At 42.8% G+C, this 21318-nt stretch overlaps 1 protein-coding gene across 1 annotated transcript; it reads right to left on the bottom strand.

Moving 5' to 3' along the window:
* Positions 1-491: 491 nt before the first annotated feature.
* SLC6A1 (solute carrier family 6 member 1) lies at positions 492-20299 on the bottom strand. Its single transcript, XM_066326933.1, has 14 exons — positions 19899-20299; positions 18444-18575; positions 16972-17072; positions 15468-15577; positions 15218-15350; positions 13824-13958; positions 13603-13706; positions 13094-13218; positions 11056-11168; positions 8324-8455; positions 7204-7306; positions 5805-5905; positions 4155-4322; positions 492-1924 (listed from the first exon to the last, which is right to left on the bottom strand). Exons 1-14 carry the CDS (start codon positions 20131-20133, stop codon positions 1820-1822), a joined length of 1797 nt encoding a protein of 598 aa, XP_066183030.1. The 5' UTR covers positions 20134-20299; the 3' UTR covers positions 492-1819.
* Positions 20300-21318: the final 1019 nt, after the last annotated feature.

The following is a 21318-nucleotide window of genomic DNA, read 5'->3' as shown; positions in this document are numbered from 1 at the left end:
AGGTATGAAACAGTTTAGAACCTACCCAACATACTCTGAAGAGTTTAGGATGTAGTTTGAAATACATGTGTATTATATATATATATTATTTCTACATAATGTGCTTGACATTCTGAGAATAATACCTTATTGCAAGAACATGTTTGTCACCTTCAGACGAGAACAACAAAAAAACCCAACATTCACAAGTAACATGATTATTTTTTTTCTTTTTTTTTCCACGTTGTAGTTCTACATAAATTGTGCTATCTAACATTGTACGGTGCACAAAAAAAAAAAAAAAAAGTTCTGCTGAAAAGCATGTTTTCATTGCACAGTTCTGTCACAGTCATTTACAATCAAACATCACCCTCCCAAAAAAAAAAAAAATAACACAACAAAACCCAAAAGCCACCATAAAAAAAACGAAAAAAAAAAAAAAAAGAAAGAAAACCAAAAACCACCAACCCAAACCCCCCCCCCCCAAAAAAAAGAAAAAAAAAAAAAAGAAAAAAAAAGAAAAAAAAAAAAAAGAGAAAAAAAAAAAAAGGCTCTGTGCCTGTCTTATAGCTGCCAAACGAGAAATGCCAACTGGGGCTCCCGCTGCATTCCCCACGCAGGGAAAACTTCCAGGGGCTCTCTGGCCATGTGGCAAACGCAGGACAGAGCCCAGAGCGGGATTGCATCGGGATCCAAGAGCTCTCCCTCGTGCCCTCAGCACCACCCAGCCCCTGGAAATGGGAAGCCACTGCCCTCAAAGTGCTGACCACACGGAGTTTGGGGTTGGGAACTGGGGAAGTTCTGTCCAATCGAGCCCTACATTGAACTCACGAGAAGCTGAGATCTTTGAAGCCGTTGTTTTGGTTTCTGTTTCGGTGGCAATGCAATAAGAGTGGAGTGGGAACAGCGTGATAAAAGCTCAGGGAATCTGAGCTTGAATGGCAAATACTTTGTATTTTGTATTTTACTCCTGGGAATCTTTAGAAGCTCTTGGCTATCACTTTGCTAAAAAAGTTAAAAGTAGTACTCGTGCCTCTGCTAGCATTGGTTCACAAAGACATCTTCTTTTTATAAGAAGCAAGACACGTGCTTTTAAAGGAATTTATGACCTTGTTTGAAAGTCACCCTGAAAGGCCAGTGAGTTTGGCCTGGGCTGCTCTGCCACAGACAACTCAATTTTTGCACTAGGAATGTTTATAAAGCTTGTGCCTGCTGTTAATTGAAGGAAGAGCCTGTCCCCCTCAAACAACCTCAGCTGGAACAAATTTTAAGGGCAAACTTTTGCATTGGAAATCACTTGTTTACAAAAGACTCCGTTCTTCTTGTACAAAACAACTCCAAACTCAATTTTACCCCCTCAAAGTCAGAAATAACAGTCTTGGGATTCAGTGGTAAGAAATAGTGATCACCTACTAAAAATCAGCAGCACAAAACTTCAAATAGTCGTGCTAAAAGGTAGATTAAAAAGGTCTTGGCACATCAATTTACAAATTCCAAGGTATGCAACTACCATTGTGAAAGGATAAAAACATTAACAGTCTGTGGATTGCTGGAAAACACAAAAACACTGTCAGACATCTGAGCTCAGCTGGATCGAACCCACGGCGATTCCCTCGGAGTGGAGATGACCTTGTTGCTTTTTTTCCTTTTTTTTCCCCTCTTTTTTTCCTCTTTTTTTTTTTTTTTTTTTTTTTTTAACATGTAATTTTTATTTTATTTTATTTTTTTTTTTTTTGCCACTAGAGGTAGGTAATTTTATTCTCAGATGTGAATTTGTGGTCATATTCAACCATATTTTTGTTTTTCTGGAGGAGGAGCGGAACTTGGATGGGAGAGGAGTTTAGATGTAGGCTTCTTTGTTGGCAGAGTTGCTCTGTTGGGCCTGGTCTGGCCCGTTCTCAGGGTGGGTGATGTCTTCACTTGGCTGAATCATCACTTGGATGCGCTGTTCGAAGGACAACAATAAATGTGAGGCAGTAAAAAAACCCTCTTTCTAACCTCTCTCTCTCTTTTTTTTTTTTTTTTTCTTAATATTTAAAGACAATTCTTTACAGCTGAATATCTTCCCAGGGACCAGCAACGAGCCACTTCCACTAAGCAGAAATCTAGCTCTGGCCTGAACGTGACAGGAGGAGCTGAGAAACAAATGCTGGATGCCAACAAGGAGCTTTCCTGGGGAAAAAAATGAGGAGAAGCTCTGCTGTGAGCCCAAGGTCCAGCCCAGGGGCTGCAGGGCTGGGCACCAGGGTGATGGGCATCTCCCCAGGAGAACTGAGAGCTCCTCCAAGGATAAAACAGGTGAAACATGCATCTTAGAGTGCTTTATTCCCATTTTGTCTTTCCTTGTCCATTTGTTCCTTCAGCTTCCGTGCCCAGCTCACGTTTATATCTCAAAAGAAATCCCAGTTTGGCTCCTCAGAGCCATCACTTAATAATCATTTGTCAATGCTTTCCAAAAGGAGACCTTAATCCACAACTAGGCTGAGATGAGGAACTTTTACCATGGTCTCACACAGCCCTGCCCAAACAGCAGCTGAATTTTTGGGCAACAGTTCTCCTTAGTTTGGCACTTGAAAGTTTCCATGAGACCAAGGGAAATCTATTCAAAATGTAGGAGAGCTAAGAACAGGCAGCGGGGGAAACAAAAAAAAAAAATAAAAACCCAGATTTTTTTAAGATCTCTTTGAAGCCTCACTGAGTCCTTCAAAATTTGCTGAAGACAAATATTTGGATCAAGATAAGAGCATTTCATGAGGCATCATTCGTCAGTTCTGCTTAAGATCATCCAGCCCTTTGCAAAGATGCCTCTGTCAGCTGATTTTAGAATATTCCAGAAGTTCTGACAAATTCCTTTTGACAGTCTTTTGTCCCCTCAATCACAGAGTGTTTCAGTGCTTGGGCTGGAGAACTGGCTCTGAGGAGCTGGAGAGGCAAAACTCAGGATCCACCCAGATTAAAGAAATGAGGTGTGGTGATTGTAGGTGGCTCCTGAACACTGTGTGGGGCACTGACGTGGTCAGTATTTCCCAATCCTTTAGCAGCACATCTCTGAGGACCTCAGAACTGAAATAAAACCTGACTGAAAAAAAAGGGGCTGAAAAAAAACCCCACCTGACTGAAAAAAAAAACCTGACTGAAATAAAAACCTGACTGAAAAAAAAATCCCTCTAAATCTCTTCTCTGAGAAGTGTTACCTCCTTTTAAAAGACTGGGATGAGCAATCAGGGAGAGGCTGAGAGCAATGAGACAAAAGCCCCTAATGTTCTTCATGAAGTGACTGCTCACAGAAATCCCATAAACAAAGGCTAAAGGGAAATGTTCCCAAGACATTTCCTGTCCTCTCTCCCAGCTGAGGCAGAGCAGGGCAGGTGTGACCCAAAGCAGGTGAAATGCAGGAGCTCAAGCCTTGGGGGCCATCAGGGAGATGCAGAACAGGGTCACTGAGCACACAAACCCAGGGGTGTGTGGATTAGTCCCTGATTTTAATTCCAGCTCCCCAGAGCATCCCCTGCCTTGATCCACGGCCATGTGTCTCGCATTAATCAGGACAAATTTCCATATTTTGCAAACTGCTCCTCTGTTTTCTAGGTGTGAGGAGCTGGGATGCCAAGTGTCTGCAGCTGCCAGAGCAGAGATAAGGACCCTGTGGAACGTGCTGTGTTCAGCAACAGATGGCTCAGACACTCTCTTGTCTTTCGGTTGGTGCTTTTTTGTGCTTTTTTTAGCTCAAAGCAAAATAACTGAGGAGGAAATGGATGACAGAAAAGAAGTGCCCAGCAACCTTTGCTTGCACAGGTCCTGGGGGGTCAGGACAGGCAGACTTACCTGTGGGCCTGATATTTCTGTGTCTGAGAGATTTTAACCTGCTAGCAGCTGCTAACTTTTTCCCAGGGAAAAATTTCTCAACAAAGTTTCTTTGTTAAAACAAAGTTTGTTTTAACAAGCTTGGCAAACAACTCTCCTTTCTCAAAACAGTTTTTCCCCAGGTGGTGTTTTGCTGTTTCTCCAGTTTAACCCATGGGATTAGAGAGGTGTTGTTCCTATTCACCAATCATGTCAAGTCTGTATTGAAACATCTTATAAAAGGTAGCAAGAATTAGACAGTAAAGTCTTTTTTCTATGCTCTTTGCCTTCTGAAATATTTGGAGACTTTGGTGTCCCACAGCAACACTTACCTGTTTTAGGGAGCCTTTCAGGGTTAGGAACATGTATGCCATGTAGCCAGGTATCAGCACCATAGAGGACAGGGCCATGAACCAGCCGACCCCCTGGCCCCATTTCGGGAACACGTAACTCCCCATGGTCAGCGGGGTCATCTGCACTGCACTGAAGATGAACACTCCCTGCAAAAGCAGAAGGGAGGGGTTTGGGCAGAGATTCCCAGAGTGTTCTGGCTTCGGGAGCTTTTCTGGAGCTTCCCAAGATGCCTCTTACCCAAATGAGTGTTTCACGTTAAGGCGGTATTTTCACACGTAAACCTGCACCCCAGATAATCCAGGGGTGCTGCTGGTGCCAGTAAAATCCTTGGATAACCTGCACAGAGCCAGAGGGAAGGGGGCTGCTGGGAGAAAGAGGGATCCTGGGAATACCTGTGCACATGTACATGGTGCCATTGAGCAGCAGCACCCACGCCTTGCTTTTGGGATGTTCTCCAATGACGCCCTGCACACGTGGCATTCCATTGGCTATTCCCAAGAAAAACTCCTGGCCTGGCCTGTCTCAAATGTCTAAACCGGCCAGGAAAAGCTGCTAAAGTAAACCAGGAGAGAAGGAAGCTGCTTCTGATCCTGGGCAGAGGCCTTGTGAAGGACAGAATCCTGCAGAGGCAGATTTTTATCCCTGCTCTGAGCTGGGCTGGGCAGCCCATTCTGCTGAGGACTTGACAAATCTGGCCAGTTTTACAATGCTGAGCATTTTCCTCCTGTGTCACTAAAAAAAAATATATTTCATAGGCCTTCCCCAACTCTTGTTCTTACAAAAATGAAATCTGCCTTGATCTGGGAAGGGATGACTGGAGGAATCCTCAACCTGAACACATTTCTGTGTGTCTTTAGTGCTCCTCATTTGCTTTTCTCTGGTTAAACGCTGGCTCATGATTAGTATTAGTAATACTGGCTGCTTGGTTAGTTTGTTACATTTCATCTGGGTTCAGTGTCTGTGCAGCAAATTTACATTTCTTTGCCCATTACTTCACGAGGTACTGAATGGGATTAACTGGGTGAAGTTTAGAATCAGGAAAAGGCTGTCCTGTGGTTTCCTTGTACAGAAAAGGATTTTCCAAGTACAGATTCCTCGCAGAGTTTGCCAGGAAACCCACAGCAGTGTAGTATAAAATGATTAATATATGCCACAGAATCCCATGGGGGGAAGAACACGAGTTTAGAACCCTGCTCTGTCACCAGAAGTGCCTGTGGAGGTATTCAGAAGTTTACAGAATGTTGGTATTTTTTTGTATGTAGAAAATTTAGGGTTTAGATGGCTAAATTCTATTTTAGGATTAAAAAAAAAAAAAAAAAAAAAAAAAAAAAAAAAAAAAAAAAGTCAACATTTGTTCATTTGTTCCTTACAATTTTCTAACTCTGCCAATCAATCTTTTGAGCATTTCCAGAGGTCTAATAAAAATCATGGCTTTTCTTTTTGGGGCACAAACTTCCTCTAATGACACTGCTTTCTGCTTATTGCCTTCAACGGGATTGCTCAAATCCTTAAAAAAGGAGAGAGGGCAGAACTAATATGAACCTGTGGGGGTGGAAATGACAAGGCTGCAGCACCCAGGCCACCTCATTTACATCCTTTCAACCAGAGAATAAAAGTTTGTTCCTTACTGCCACAATGATAGGAGTGAAAAAGGACCAGCAGAGTTTCCACCAGATGCAGGGTCTGTATCCCACCATCTCTTGGATGTTGTCATAAAATCTATTAACACCTGCATAGAGAAATAAGAAACAGCACAGAAACACATCAGGTAATGGAGGTGACTGGAAGCCCAGTGGTTCTGAGAGACATTGTCATAAATTATGATTATATTTGGAAGCTTTACAAAGATTACTTTTCCTCTGTCTGGATGGGGGGAAAAGTGTGCAAGCTCAGAAGCACCAAAAATCAGCTGTTCTCAGTCTTCCACATCATAATTAATTAAATTGAGACCAGCAAACTTATTCCCATGCAAAATGAGGAAATTGTACATGGCAAGGCCAGATGCAAGAAACCTCTTTGATTTCAGCTCAGTAGGTGATATTAGAAATTTAGGGTGTATTTTACAATTATAAACCCCCCCCCACCCCATCCCAGCATTAACCAGCTCTGTTCCAGTGCACACCATTCATGGGCAGGAGTGGGGCTGAAATCAGAGTCCCTCCTGCTGCTGCTGCTCTCCAGCAGCTTCCCAAAGCGGTGTTTGTCACATATTTATTTATGGCTTTGGTTTCTTCATGGTCAGAGCCTGGAGCTGATAATCCCAAGGTGTAGTTCAAGCCCTGTATGAAGCATCCACTTGAGCTCCTTGTTGGATCCTTTCCAGATCAGAATATTTTGTGATTTCTGGGATAATTTTGGGGTATTTTTCCATGTGCTGGGTTCACCAGCAGTGCCTCTCCCCCATCAAATGCTGTTCCATCCTCTCAGACCCACTAAAATCCAGCAGGAATTCTCCAGTTCTCCAGCTCTGGAGCAGTTGGAGTGCCTTGGTGATGATGGGAGCAGTTCCTCAAAGGAGCTGACACAGCCCTGAGGTCAAAAATCCTCTGTGACAAAATCCCACAGAGCCATTAATCCTTCCAGAGACTGACAGCCCAGGCTTCTGGATATTTCAAGGTGATTATTCCCTAACTGACCAAGGAGCCTGGCTCCCTGCAGGACCCTGGAGTGAGAGAATTTCTGAAAAAATGAAATGTTACAAATCTCAAGAGCCCTGATGCAATATGTACCCAACACCTCCGAAGATCCAGGCTTTCCAAGAGAGTGGGACAGGAAAAGAGATGAAATATCACATTTTCATATTCCTGAAACACTTCATGGCTCTCAGGCCTCTAGTGAAGGTGTTTAAAAGGCAGCAGGACCTTCTACAAGCCACCTTTGAATTATATCCACAGAAACCAAGGCCACTTTCAGCTCCACCCTCAGCATGTGCAGGTTCAGCCACAGATCAGAGGAGGAATTATCTTGGGGATGTGTAAAATACAAGGGGGAAAATACTTAGGGAAAAAATACAAGCAGGCTGTTTACCATAGCACCAGGATATCGAGATGCACTCAAAGAATACAAGGAACAAGAGACTCATTCCACTGGCAGAGTAGTAGTCAAAAAGCTTAAACACATAGATTCCACCCTGAAACAGAAAAGGAAGTATTAGAAACAGAGCAAGGCCTCCAGCTTCAACATATAAGATATAAATGTGGATAGGTTAGGGGCCTATTAGTGTCAATTAAACAGGGTAAATTCTTTTAAGGATTGAGGTCAGTCCTGACAAAATTGAGATTGCTGCTGTTTAGACTAAAGAGTTTAATTTCACTTTTTGCTCTTTCTTTGATAATTTAGTTGTCATTTAATCATTAATCATTTCCCTCAAATAATTTGCAAATTCAACATCTCCAGCTGCCACTTCTGGGACTATAAGAGTGTGGGGATGTGCATTTTGCTGTCCCTTGAGCCCGGCAGGGGATACCCAGGTGATGCCTTTTGGGGCTACCTAAAAACAGAGGCCAGACAGAATTAAGAGGATAAAAAGCTGTTCTGTTTATTGAAGGGCCTTCAGGTACATTTTGGGCACACAAAGCCCCCCAGGGGCTGCACCCAAAAATGGACAACAGCTCACGGGTTTTCACACTTTGATCAGTTTGGTCCAGTTGCAGATTGGGGGTTCATCTCCCAATTCCAGCTTCAGCTAATGAAGTCATTCAGCCCAGGTTTGCTGCCCCCAACTCACTTTTGTTCCCATCTCTCAGGGCTGAGGCAGTGAGGGGTCCTTGATTGCCAGGCCTGGAGAGGAATTGTTGTGTCTGCCCAGAATGGGGAAGCAGCAGCTCACACTGTGTGTGGGGTTTAGAGTTCTACACTAAAGAACTGCAGGATTGCAAATGGATGAAAAATATAAAAGCTAAATATACAAAAGCTGAAATCCTAATATAAAACAAATAACCCTAATATAAATTAATAAAATATAAATTAAAAAAATCAAAGCTAAAACCCTAAGGCCTCTCAGGGACCGCAGGCTGCTCTACGCTTAGACCACCATAAACCCTGGATAGCGTCAATCCTTGACACTTCAGTGTCTGGCAGTGATTCCTGGCTGGACTGAGGAAGGGAAGAGGCTGATGCTGATGCAGATGCCCCAGCCCAGCAGTACCTGAGTGATGTTGGACAGCCCTATCACGTAGGACACGATGCACACCACGGCGATGAAGAGCTCACGGCGGTTGCGCAGCAGCTTGGGGAACTCGTCCACCAGGGCTGTGATGAACCCTTCCACGGTGCAGAACTGCAGGTGACAGGGCACACAGAACAAACACAGCCTGTTGGAGCCCTGGGCACTGAGGATTTCAGCCTTCCTGTGCTCACAGACACTGACCCCCAGCAAACTCTGCATTGACCTGAGGCCGTGGAAAAGGCTCCCAAAATTGAGTGACAGCACTGGGATTGTGGCTGTGGAGTTTGGATAGAAGTGTGTGATCTCACAGGGTGAAAAACTTAGAATTCAATGCTTTAGAATATAATAATATATATAAAGCAAGATGGAGGATTTAGGGCAGAGGCCAGTCCTCCTTTTTCACCTTCTTCTTCATGGGTCCATGTGGGATTTCGTAACTGGGTAGAAAAAACCACACTGCGGGCCATGGGTGGCTGGTTATTGGGTTAAAAGTCAAAATAATACAGGCATCATCTCATAATTGGACAATTTATGCTTAAAAGGACCTTGGAAAGAGTTAGAGACAGAGCCATTTTTCACCTTATTAGCTAGAGCTCACAGCTTGTGAGACTGTGACATAGATAAGAATTAATAAACATCTGAGTCCAAACACAAATTGCGCCTCTTGAGCATTTAAGCCCAGCTCTAACACAAGAAAAGAAGATTAAAACCCCACAACAATCCAGAGCCGTGCCGTGGCTGGGTGGAGTTTTGGGGAGCAGTTTGTAATTGGACCCTTTGCTGGCCCTAAGGCTGCACTCGTCCAAGGAGAAGTGAAAATTCACTTGACGGCAGTGGAAGCTCTGCTCCTGAATATCCCTGTTTCTGTCTAAAGAGATCTGTGCAAAAAGATTTCCAGCTCAAGAAACACTCGAAATTCTAAGCTATGAACTGTTGCTTTCGCTCTCTGAACAGGAGCTGCTCTTTTTTTTTTTTGTAATAAAGATGATAAACCTACAGTTGAGGGCTTTGAGCCCTCAATCCTACAAAATAAACTTCTTTTTTATGTGATTTATTCACGTACAAGAAAGCCAATACATAGAGCAAGTTTAACCAGACTGGTGCTTTGTGCAGAGGATTAAGAATTCTCATATGATTTTCATATGTAATAAATCAAATATTCTTTGTATCCCCAGAAAATATTTTTGTTGAGGCCGTGTCCTCCAACTGGAAATCATGGCCACACTCCAGGATCCTTCTCTGTGTATATATATTCAGATAAATATTATTATTATGGTGGCTGAAATTGTGAAAACCAGAAGGTAAGTAAAGTCTTATTAATTTTCAGTAGAGCAAGTAGAATTCAACCAATGGTTGCAGCTCCTGCAAATTACAGTGTCTGAAACGTTTCAGTGACAGACAGAAAATGCAGAAAGCATGACAGCCTGTAGATATATATTCTTTTAAATAATATTAGACCACATTCCTCAGCTGTTAGTTGCCTAGAGACAAGTGCTTTCAAGAATATTTTTGACCCAATTAATTTCACAGCAGTTTCCCCCCTAGACTGAGCAATGGGTTTTAATGTCAAGCCTGAAGCTCACTGAAAAAAACCAAAGAAATAAAAAGTGTAAATTTTCAACTTTCTTTCATCTCCCAGGATAAAATGCCCTCTTGGTCTTTTTGTGTTCACAGGCTGGAGGCAGCTTGGATTTACAGAAAATGATGGATTTTCTCTCCTGAAAGGCTGGTGCAGTGCTAGGGCAGTAAATCCCATATTCCTTTACATGCTGGGAGGGCTGGTCTGCCAACTGCAGCTGCCTGCAAGGAAATTAATACATCTGCCTAGGACTGGTCTCATAAAAGTGATCCAGCAGTTCAGCAGCCACAGGAGATTCCCCTGACCAAGTCCTCCAAGTATTTACTCCCTGTAAAATAAGGCAGGGTGTTCTGAGTGCTGCCAGAGGGGTTGTTCTCTGTATTAAAATCAGCACTGATCAACCAAAAGTTTTGTTGGGCATAGTTATTTCTAAAGGGTTTTCTCTTGTGCTGGGTGCTTTTTTGTTTATGTCACAATCAATATTTCTAATGATTCCATGTCTTAATTATTTAATAGTTTAATCTAGACAGAGAATATTTTTTTTTTTTTTTGCAAAACCCTCCTCATTCGTCTCCAGTTGTCAGATACCACCCAGAGCTTAGGCAAGACCAGAACCAACTAAATCTGTGATCCTTTCCCTTGGGAAGTGATTTCAGAACACATCCAAACACAGAATATCCCCAGTAACCATCCCATTGCCCAGTGAATTAACTCCAGATATTAAAATGAAATGTGTGCTCCAGTGGTGAGTCCTGGAGCTGCCTTTCAGAAATACCTGTGGCACCTAAATCTTGTAAAACATATCCCAGTGTCTCCTACACAGCTGAACATTGCACAGGCATCTTTAATATTGTGATTTAACAGGGGATATTTCAAACATAAGCTCCTTTTTGCCTGCAGAATAAATTTTCTGCCTATTTTTCATGGGCTTCCAACAGTTCATAAAAGAGCAGAAGTGTTTAAGCGCTGGTTTTTTACTCAGTCTTTCCTCAGTGCCTCCCATTTTTTTATCTGATTATTGCAGGGACCATCCTGCCCCACTTCCAGCAGAGAGCACAGGGAGAGCCCAACCTCATCCCTGCCCCGTGGCAGAAAAATCTGTCTTTTTGTTATGTTTTCAGCCCAGTTTTACCTGACTGTCAATGCCGAGCATGAGCAGCATGGAGAAGAAGAGTATTGCCCAGAGAGGGGAGATGGGCAACTGTGTCACTGCCTCTGGGTAAGCCAGAAATGCCAGTCCAGGGCCTGGGGGGAGAAACAGGAGACAAAGCATCAGAGGGCAGGGCTGGGGATTCTCTGCTTTGTTTGGGTGGCTCTGGATGCAGCCCCTGAGCAGAAATTTCAGCTGTTCAGTGTTCACTGGCCACGGGGGCACTGCAAGGACCTGGTTTTGAAAATGAACCAGCTAAAAGCAGAAAAAAACCCCAAAACCAACAAAACCCCCCCAAACCCCCCCCAAAGCCAACCAACCAGAATACTGAATGCAGTTCAGAAGCTGCTCCTGAGAGACCCCCTGGCACAGCCAAGGCAGGAATGTGATCCTTGGCTAGGGTCACATCTTCAGGCATTGCTCAGCTCTCTCTCCCCTCAAGCAGTTTTTGTCAGCTGCAATCTCCTGCTTTGCACCGTCCAGAAGAGAAACAGAGACAGCTCAGAAATGGAGAAGACACTTTCCAGCATTTCCAGTATTCCCATGTGCGGTTCCATTCCATTCACTCTCTCAAAATATACATTTTAGTAAACTCTGTAGCTGTGGACAACCAAAATTTTTATTTCTCTTCTTGCTAACTGAGTGTAGAAGGAGAATGTAAATTCCCATTTAAAAGGAAGTTTTTTTATTCTCATGGCATAGCTGGATGTCAGGAAATTGAATAAACACAGAAATAAAGCTCTTGTGCTTCACCTAAGGAGTGTCTCTGCTTTTTCAGTTTCCATTAAAAGTCTGTCAGTGACAAGTGCTTGGTCACAGCTCCCAAACCAGTGGAGCAAGGGTGGCATCAACACCTGGATTGTCAAAGCCTAATGAGGATTTTGAAGCAATTAATTGCTAACAAGAGCAGATATGATTGGAAAGCAGTTCAGAAAGCATTCCAAATAGCAGTGCTAAAAGCAAAATAAACTTCAGAGAAATACGTTAATTCTCCTCTGTTTTGCAGTCCACAGAAATGCAGCTACATCTCTTAATAATATTTGTTTAATATGGCTGTATAAAACATGGCAAAGCAACCTCTCGTGGTGGTAAAATCTGGCATCCGACTCTCAGCTTACTTGGAGAAATAGAATTCTTAATTAAAGGGTCAAATTTTCAAAAATCCTTTGTAATTAGTGGTCATGGGCATCTTTCAGAGGTCTGTTATCAAATGTACTTAATGTGATGTAAAAATATTGTCGTGTGTGCAGGTGTAGCCTTTATATAACTCTATCTGTGTCAAAGACAGATAAATCCAAAAAGCTTATTTCACACACCACTGCCTTTCCAGAGCAGCTTTTAATAACAGTGCCTGCCATCATCATTTTGCACCTAATCTCTTTGTATGTGTAATTTATTGAAGATTATTTTTAGGGTTTAAATTCTCTCCATTTCTAACTGAGGAGATGTTTCAGTGGGTTTGTGTTTGCTAATGCAGCCATCCAGATTTTGTCCACCAGTGAGGTCCAACCAAACTTTGAGCTATGAGATCCCTCCCTGTGGCCAGAGCTGCTAAGTGAGTATCTGGTGCACCAGCTGGGTTAGGGCAGCCATCTGCTTTGCTGCTTTCAGCTTTTTCAGCTGGAAGACAGACAAGAACTAACTGCAAAGAGTGACAGAAGCCTCCCATGGACTCTCCCTGCCCTAAATAAAATGTCTTTCACAATACAGAGTCACATGAAATAGGTGTAGGTCTGGACAGTGAGAAATGGATCTGCCTCAAAGGGCTTAACCTCAAGAAATGGGGAAAGGAATTAAAACTCTACTGAACTGGAAAACATTAGGTTAAAAACCACCCCATAATGACCAGCATTCCTCCTGCTCTGCCTGCGGTGGGTTGGCACATCTTCCTTGTGCCATCGGGCCACTGAGGGGACAGGGAGCTGAGGAGCTGCAAGGAGGGACTTGGAGCAGCTGCTGGAACAACCTACGAGCAAAGAACAAGACTGATGCACAGCTTAGAGGAAAAGACATCGGGTACCTGATGCTGCAACATCTGCAATTGGCCTCTTTGTGACATTGGCCATGAATCCCACAATGGAGAAGATGACAAAGCCAGCAAACATGCTCGTGCATGAGTTTATGCAGCACACTATGATGGAGTCCCTGAAACAAAGGGAAGCAGCTTTAAGCAGCAGGGAAAACAAATGTTCATCCTTTTTGGTTTTGGTTTTGTTTTGGGTTTTTTTGGTGGGTGTTGTTTGTTTGTTTGTTTTGTCTTGTGGAAAGATTTCATGATTTCAAGGATTTAGGATTTTTTTCAAGGATTTTTAGGATTTCAAGATTTAGGATTTCACACTTTGGGTTCCACCTCATGCTGGGGAAGTCTCTCCCACTGACGTAAACGCAGTTACAAATCTCACCCCCAGCCAGACAGAACAGTTAATATTCAACACTAAACTTTATTTCAGTTATCTGTACACGGAGACAGAGCTCAGCTCCAGCTGAGACAGGCAAGTGCCTCTGCAATATGTGCAGTCATCTGCTTACCTGTAAACATTATTGTGGAAAGGGTTGTAACTCCCAAGGGCAATCAGCGAACCAAGACCCAAACCGTAGGAGAAGAAAATCTGTGTGGCAGCATCCAGCCAAACCTGATTGCAGGAAACAATTTTTTAAAAAATCTGTTTCTGCACTTGAGGAGCAGGTCATATGTCTGAAAGGGGAACAGTGAGGAGTGAAACTTTTGTTTACCAGGACGGAATATTTACCTCAGAGTCTGAAAGCTTACTGAAGTTGGGAGTTATATAGAATAAAATGCCTTCTTTTGCTCCAGGCAGTGTTACACCACGGAAGAACAAGATAAGCAGCATAACATAGGGATAAGTAGCAGAGAAATATACCACCTGATGTGAAGAAACAAGACAGTGTAAGTGTGTGAGGAAGAATGATCAAAAATATTTGCTCCCTGAAAATACTCTAGCAGCAACTGGGGATGGCTCTTAAAATTGAGGCATTTCTCAATGAAAAAGCTTGGGAATTGCCTACAGCAAAATGCCCTGAACTCCAGGTCTAAAGGCAGGTGGCTGTTGCCTATTTTTCTGCAAAGAGAACAGAATACACCAGGATATTTTCACACTTTTTTTTTTTTTTTTTTTGTTATTTAACACAGGGAAGTCCCAAAAGCACAAGGATCATGGCACCGGGATCCTGCTCAAGAAACATCTGGCAGTTTATTTCTCCCACTCCCTCCTCCTCTATATGACATGCTCCTACTTTCTTGCCTTTTCAGAGGTGCTATAAAAAACCCTTTCTGAAGTCAGACTCAGCCCTCTTTGTGCTTTGGGGACAGGAAAATAAAATACTTTGCTCTGAGCTCAGCTAAGCCCAGTTCAACACGCAGTTCAGTATGGGTCACAGTTATAACCTCCTGCCAAAAGCCAACAATCCATTCCTTCAGTGTGAAGAAATCCCACTCCTCTGCACCAGACCTGAGGTCTTCTAACCCAGCCTTTCAGCTGACACCAAACCCCATTGCTGTGGCTTTTCATTTCCCTAGGATTTCCTCCCACAGGGAAAGGGACGAGCCAATGTCAGATGTTGCCACCCCTTTCATTCAGAAAGGTCTCTCAATAATATAATTTCCTTTAATTGATTAGCAAATCCCAATTTCTGCTCACAGCCAGGCAGACCCCATGGAGCACAGCATGAAATCCTGTGAAAGGACCTCAAATGTTTCTCACTGACATGAGGGAAGGTGGGAGCAGCTCTTCCAACACCTCTTTACATCTCCAGGTCCAGCAAGAGCTGTGCAATGAATGCACAATTCTTGCTGAAGCCAAACCACTTCATCCTCACTCTATTGCTGTGCAAACCAGCTGGAATATTCATCCCAGGAACAATTTGAGCTGATTTTACACCTGGCCAAGCCAAGAGGCCTTTAAGTGAAGCATCTGAGGCTGTGGTCTGACCTAGCTACAGAGGAGCCAGCTCTTTCTAAAACACGGGGCTGTACCAATCCAAGAAAACACAAATCAAACACCTCACAGAGCTCTGACAGCCGAACTGCTCCCAGTGCCTCTTACCTCAAGAATTCTCAGAATATTTGAGCAAAACAGGCATTTTTTAAAAATTGAAAGGTATTCACAGTATTTCTTAATCTTACCTTTCCAGTCCAGCCTACCCCCTTCCAGATACAAAAATAGACCAGAATCCAGGCAATGGCCAGGGTGATTGCCAGTGGCCATCGGATCTGGCCGGGCTTTTCCAGGCCGTCGGTCATTTGGTGCATGTTGCGTCTGGAACGAGCCAACAGAACGGGGCTTTTGGCAAAGGATTCAGGAGATCAAACAGGAAGGACAACAAGGTGGTCCCTGAACGTGCAAGGCAAGGAGGGAGGGAAATGCTGAGCTTACTCCCAGAACTCCACCACGGCGCTTGTCATGTTGGTGGTGTTGGCTAAGGTGTAGTTGGAGAAGCAGCGGTCGGTGTTCCAGGGGTTCTCACAGTGTTTCCAAGGAAGGGTCTGGTGGAGGAAGAGAACCAACACCGTGGAGTCAAACACTTTTGAAGCAAGGATTGCCTCAAGTGTCTCTTTCTTTGCTAGAACTGACAGGTGAGTGCAGAACTAAAGCACCTGGAGCTCTGTGGCATTGATCTCCCTGGGGTGAAAGATTATTTAAATTCCTATCAGTTGTGGGAGGCAGGTGTGGAAATATTCCCTCTTCTCTTTAACACAGCAGCCCAAACTCTGGATTCAATACTCTCACCATGAGAGTACTTTGAAACAGCAGCAAGGATCTCCTGGGGGTCCTGGTACCTCTCGTTGCACAAGAGATAATAAAGTTGTGATGGTTATCGATCAGAGATTTTCATTTTCCCCTCAGGTCAGGGCATAATTAGAAAAAGATAAAATTTCTATTTGTTACATGCATGTTCTGCATGTGTCCATCCCACCTTTCAGAAGGTCTGAGGAGCAGAACCTGTTTCTCATGGTATCCATTAGAATGAGCCTCATTTACATATAATTTACATATCCTTCTGATGGCAATTGTTGGGAAATCCTCTCACAGAACGGTTGTATCAGGACACTGTGTGCTTTATACACAAGGATAAGAGGCTTCAAGGGAATGAGAAGTCAATATTCATTTAACATGGGCCACAAGAAACACTTCCAGACTCTGCCTGACCTTTCACATCAATAACAATTCTGAGGACAACAAAGCAGAAATGGTCATGTCACTCCCAGACAGTAATTAATGCAAATTTGGTCAAGGCAAAATTCTTTAAAGCCAAGAACAAGCAAGCATGAGCAAAATTTAGAGAAGAGACAATTGAACAATGATGCATTAATTATATAGAACTTATGTAAGAATGCTTCCTTGGATGGCCAAACCCCACAAATCAGACAAGACTTACTCAGCTGATGAATCACCCTTAAGGGGGAAAAAAAGGCAGCTAAAAATAAAGTAAACAGGAAAGAAAACAAAGCAAAAATAACAACAATGAATGGAAGTTCAGAGCTAATCAAATCACAGACCTTCCATTCCATGGGGGTTTCTTTAATAAACCCCTCCATCATTAAACCACGTTGCAATGATACTATTTCCTAAAGAAGTCGTGTTTGTGTGGCTGCTGCTGAAGAAACAAAATAATTAGTTGTACACTAGAATTTTTCTTGGGGGAGTGACTGGCCTGTAAGCTCAGTTTTCTGCTCTAAATTTCTTGTGGAGAAAAAAAAAATTAGAGAGGTTTTTACAAAATAGGGTTTTTTCCAGTAAGAATGGATTATCCTACAGATTACTGTACATGCTGTGTTAACCTCACACATCTACACTGAGGCAGATTAGTGATGTATTCATATTTTACTTGGCTTGACATCCAAGAAACAATTCCCCATTCCCTCTGACACACACTTACAGTGGTAAAGGAGTTATACAGGTAGTATATGGCCCATGAAATAATCACAATGTAGTAAATATTTAGCCAAAAGGACAGGACTGCAGCAGCCAGTCCCACACCTGTAAGGAAAACAAAGAGAAATAAGGCAAGGCAACTTGCAGTTGAAGAGCTGCAGTTCAGGACAAACACATCACGTGGGGTGGGCACGACTTGGGAAATGTTGCAGAGGTGAGAATTTCAGAAGTGCCATTACACAAAGGTCTTTATTTGGGTGATGGCTCAGCCATCCATGAATTCACTGCCAGCGTTCAGCTCTCTCTGTGGTGCAGTCCCACCCTGCTGCTGCTGAGAGTTCCCTGGTATGTTTTACTCCCAGGAAAAATTGCTAAATCAGCTCATTCTCTGGAACAGCAGCCCCACAGGACCTGGTGGCAGATGCACACACAGTGAGAATATGTTCCAGGGCACTCAGGACACGGATCAGAGTGCCTGGTGCTCAGCACAGGGCTGTCAGAATAAAGAAATGTCAGGGTTCCACCACGAGGATGTCTTCTGCTCCCCATGGACACTCCAGGGGTTTTAAACGATCCAGGACAGCTGCTCCACCACCCTGAGCAGCAGGAAGTGCTCCCAATAATCAGGATAATGCGGAGCAAGGTGGTACCAACTCCTGCCAACAGCAGCAACTCAAGCAAAAACACTTCTCTGTGAGGAACAATTTCGTCTCTCTGCGTTTTCCCAACGCGAAATCTCCCAGAGCAAAATCCAATCTCAACAAACTTTCAGCTCCCCCTGTGCTAATTGTCAGTCCTACTGGCTGAGGTAATTTGTAACACCACATGCAGCTCTGCTGGGCCAGAACTCAGCTCAGGAGCTCAAAGGATTTGGGATTAGAAGGGTGAAAAGCATGGCTTCTAAAACCCTCATTTGAGAGGTCTGTGGGTCTGTGCAGAATCGGGATTAAAACCCTGGGGTTCTGGCAATCAAACCTCAAACTCAAACTCAAAGTGTGGAGTGAGTTTGTCTTAAGGGATTCAGCATGAAATTGCCAGAAGTGTCTGGCTTTTGAATTTCAGTTAAAAAACCCCCAAAAAACAGGTGATGCCAATATCTGTGAGCTCAGAAAAATTTACCAAGGTTTACCAAATTGCTGTGAACAGTTCCAAATCTGCTCAGACAAATGGTGCTAGATCTGCTATTTTTAACACTCTTTATGCACTTCTACAAGAAACCCCAAGAGTTTTTGAAGATCAAAAATAAGTTTGTTGCGATTCTAATGCCTAAGTCTTGCTATTTTTAATGGAGAACAAAAAATATAGCCCAGCATGTTTCAAAATTATCAGTTACACCTCAGAAAATCAGTGTTTTCTTCTAGAAAACTCGTGGTTTAAATAGAAATTAAAGGCACCAAGAAACATCCTTGCCCTGGCACTTTGGGAAACTTCTGCAATTTGGAAAGAAATGAGAAATAATTGGAATCCACACTGTACCTTTGAACATTGGAGCAAGCTTCCACACTCCAAGGCCTCCTATAGATGTATACTGACCAAGAGAACACTCCAAAAGGAACAGTGGCACTCCAGCAAAAATTAAAGTAAGGAAATAGGGAATCAGGAATGCACCTAAAAGAATTTATTTTTAAAAAACAGTTAAAGTGGGGAAAACCACAACTGAATTCCCAGTTCCCATCCCTGTTATACATGAAAAGAAACCCGCAGGGATTTTTCCCTCTCAGATGTAATTTTTCAAAAAACGTTAGTGGAAATCACACATGCACTTCTGAACCAGCACCTCAAGAGGTGAAAATGAAAGAAAAAAAATGTAACTCCCCATCATTTAACTATTTTCTGTTGAAGTAAAAAGCTGAAATCTAAGAGCCTTTGGGTTTTGTTGACTTTGCCTCTCACTGAGAGCACAAAGGCTTTAACCAGCCCTGGCTGCTTTCCAGCCTTTTATGGGGAACTCAGAGTCAGCTACAAACTCCATGAAATCCTCTCAAAACTCAGCCCAAAAGAGATGTATCTGCAGGGTTGGGTGGAGGGCAATGTGCTTTAGTTCTGCTCTGATACTTTATGGTCTTTTAAGAGCAACTGGCAGCTAGGAGTTAGAATAAACTTCAGGGCAGAGCTCAAAGCAGAGCTCCACACTCCAAAATGGCTCTGGGAAAGTGGAAAGTAATAAAACCCAAAAAAGCAAGCCAAAACAACAACAAAACCCAAAAATCTCCCAAAAAACCAAAAACCCAACAAACAAAAGAAACATACCACAAAAAAACCACACCCTAAAATACCACAGCAAACAACCAAAAAAACCAAAAAACCAAACCAAACCAAAAGTACCAAAACCCCCCAAACAAAACAAAACCCAAAACTCCAAACCGAAACAACAGAACAACAAAAACCCAATACAAAACCAACTCCCCAAAAGTCCCCAAATCCCCCACAGTAAACAACCAACCAACCAACCAACAAAAACCCCAAAGCAAATCAACAACAAAATGCAAAAAATCCAAAATAGAAACCAAAATAACCCCCAAAAGACCCCACAGCAAACAAAAAACCAAACCCCCAAATCAACACAACCTGAAACACACAAAACAAAAACCTCAAAAAACTCCACCAAAAATACCACAGCAAACAAACAAAAAGCCAAAAAGCCCCAAAAAAGCCCAACCCTCCCAATAAACCAAACCAAGCAGCCCACAACAACAACAACAACAACAAAACCCCAGAAAACAACACTACCAAAAAACCCTCAAAAGAAATTCTGCAAGCTCCCCAAAATACCAACAAAAGTACCCAACCAAAACCAACAATATGTACGAAAAATCTGTTAAAACCAGGTTTTGTTTTGTTGGTAATTTGATGGAAATTTGATGGTAATTTGATGGTAATTTGATGGCAATTTGGTAATTTGATCCTGATGCACAAACACGGCCAACGTACCTCCACCGTTCTTGCCACACAGGTAGGGAAACCTCCACACATTCCCTAAGCCAATGGCATAACCTACACAGGACATAAGAAAGTCAAATTTCCCTTTCCAAGTGTCTCGGTCTGGAAGGTCCGCCTTCTTCTTCTGCACTTTTACTACCAAGGTTTTGGGCTTGTCGTTGGTGATGGAGGCGTCGACCTCGGTGGAGATCTGTCCGTCCGCCACTTTGGTGCCGTTGGTGGCCATGTCTCTGGGCTTGGCTGGCGAGGCTCTGGCGGCGGCCGGGCGGGAGATTTCAGCACCAGTCCACGTGGACAGCAGCTTTGCGGCTCGTGGCGATCCACGCGGGAGCGACGGCGAGGGCGGGGAGAGCCGGGAGAGCCGGGAGACGGAGCCTCAGCGCGCTCCGCTGCCACCTGTGCGACATGGGGACACCTCAGACACCTCACACACCCCGAGGAAGGGCTGGGCTCTGCCCCAGCGGTTTCTTCTGGACTCACAAAACGAGCTCTTAAGATCCACTGGTTAGTTTTTCATTCAGGAAGAATTAAAAAAAATAAAAATTAAAAATCGAGGAATAGCGGTTGCCACCGTTAATAGTGGATTTAGATTGTTCGCTATTAATGCAAACACCAAGACTCACTTATTATTTTTATCTCCTTATGAGTATTTATCTCACTGTTATTGTTATTATCCTTATTATTATTTCCAAGACCCACTTGTTTTTTTTCCTCTAGAATTCCTATCAATCAATAGAAAAAGAACAAAAAACCCCCAAAGGAATCCCAGTTCCCACCTTTAACAGAAGAATAATACTGAATTTAGAACATTCACGACTAATCCAAAACAATCTCTGAGACCCACTTATTATATTTTGTCCCTATAGATCCCTTACAGGTCTACAGAAACATTTTTTTTTAAAAGAAAATCAAGAAATAGCAGTTGCCACCATTAATAGTGGATTAATAGTGAGTTTTGAGCATTCACTATTAATCCAAAACAATCTCCAAGACCCACTTATATTTTTTTCTATAGATATCCTATGAATCTACAGAAAGAATTAAAAAAAATAAAATCGAGGAATAGCAGTTGCCACCATTATTAGCAGATTTAGATTGTTCGCTATTAATGCAAAACTATCTCCGAGACCCACTTATTATTTTTTTTCCTATAGATCTCCTATGAGTCTACAGAAAAAAGAACTAAAAAACAAAAACAACAAAAAAAACCAAACCAAAAACAACCAAGGAATACCTTTAATACCTTTAAAAAGTTACTACCATTAATAGCAGATTAATACAGCATTTAGAACGTTCATGATTAATGCAAAACAATATCCGAGACCCACTTACTACATTTTGTCCCTATGGATTAGTTGCAAGTCTACAGAAGGAATAATTAAAAAAACCTAAACAAACAAGAAATAACAGT

Source organism: Sylvia atricapilla, chromosome 11, assembly GCF_009819655.1.
Source record: "Sylvia atricapilla isolate bSylAtr1 chromosome 11, bSylAtr1.pri, whole genome shotgun sequence".
Taxonomy (NCBI): Eukaryota; Metazoa; Chordata; class Aves; order Passeriformes; family Sylviidae; genus Sylvia; species Sylvia atricapilla.
Note: the sequence above shows the minus strand (reverse complement) of the source record. Positions and strands in the feature narration are given on the sequence as shown.

What these genes read in the sequence shown, in the direction of transcription:
- SLC6A1 (XM_066326933.1), bottom strand. Translation starts at nt 20,133, where the DNA reads ATGGCCACCAACGGCACCAAAGTGGCGGACGGACAGATCTCCACCGAG. An exon ending in GCTTGCTCCAATGTTCAAAG is followed by an intron (nt 17,073 to 18,443) that starts GTACAGTGTGGA and finishes TTTTCCTTACAG; the next exon opens with GTGTGGGACTGGCTGCTGCA. An exon ending in TTCCACAATAATGTTTACAG is followed by an intron (nt 13,219 to 13,602) that starts GTAAGCAGATGA and finishes CCTTTGTTTCAG; the next exon opens with GGACTCCATCATAGTGTGCT.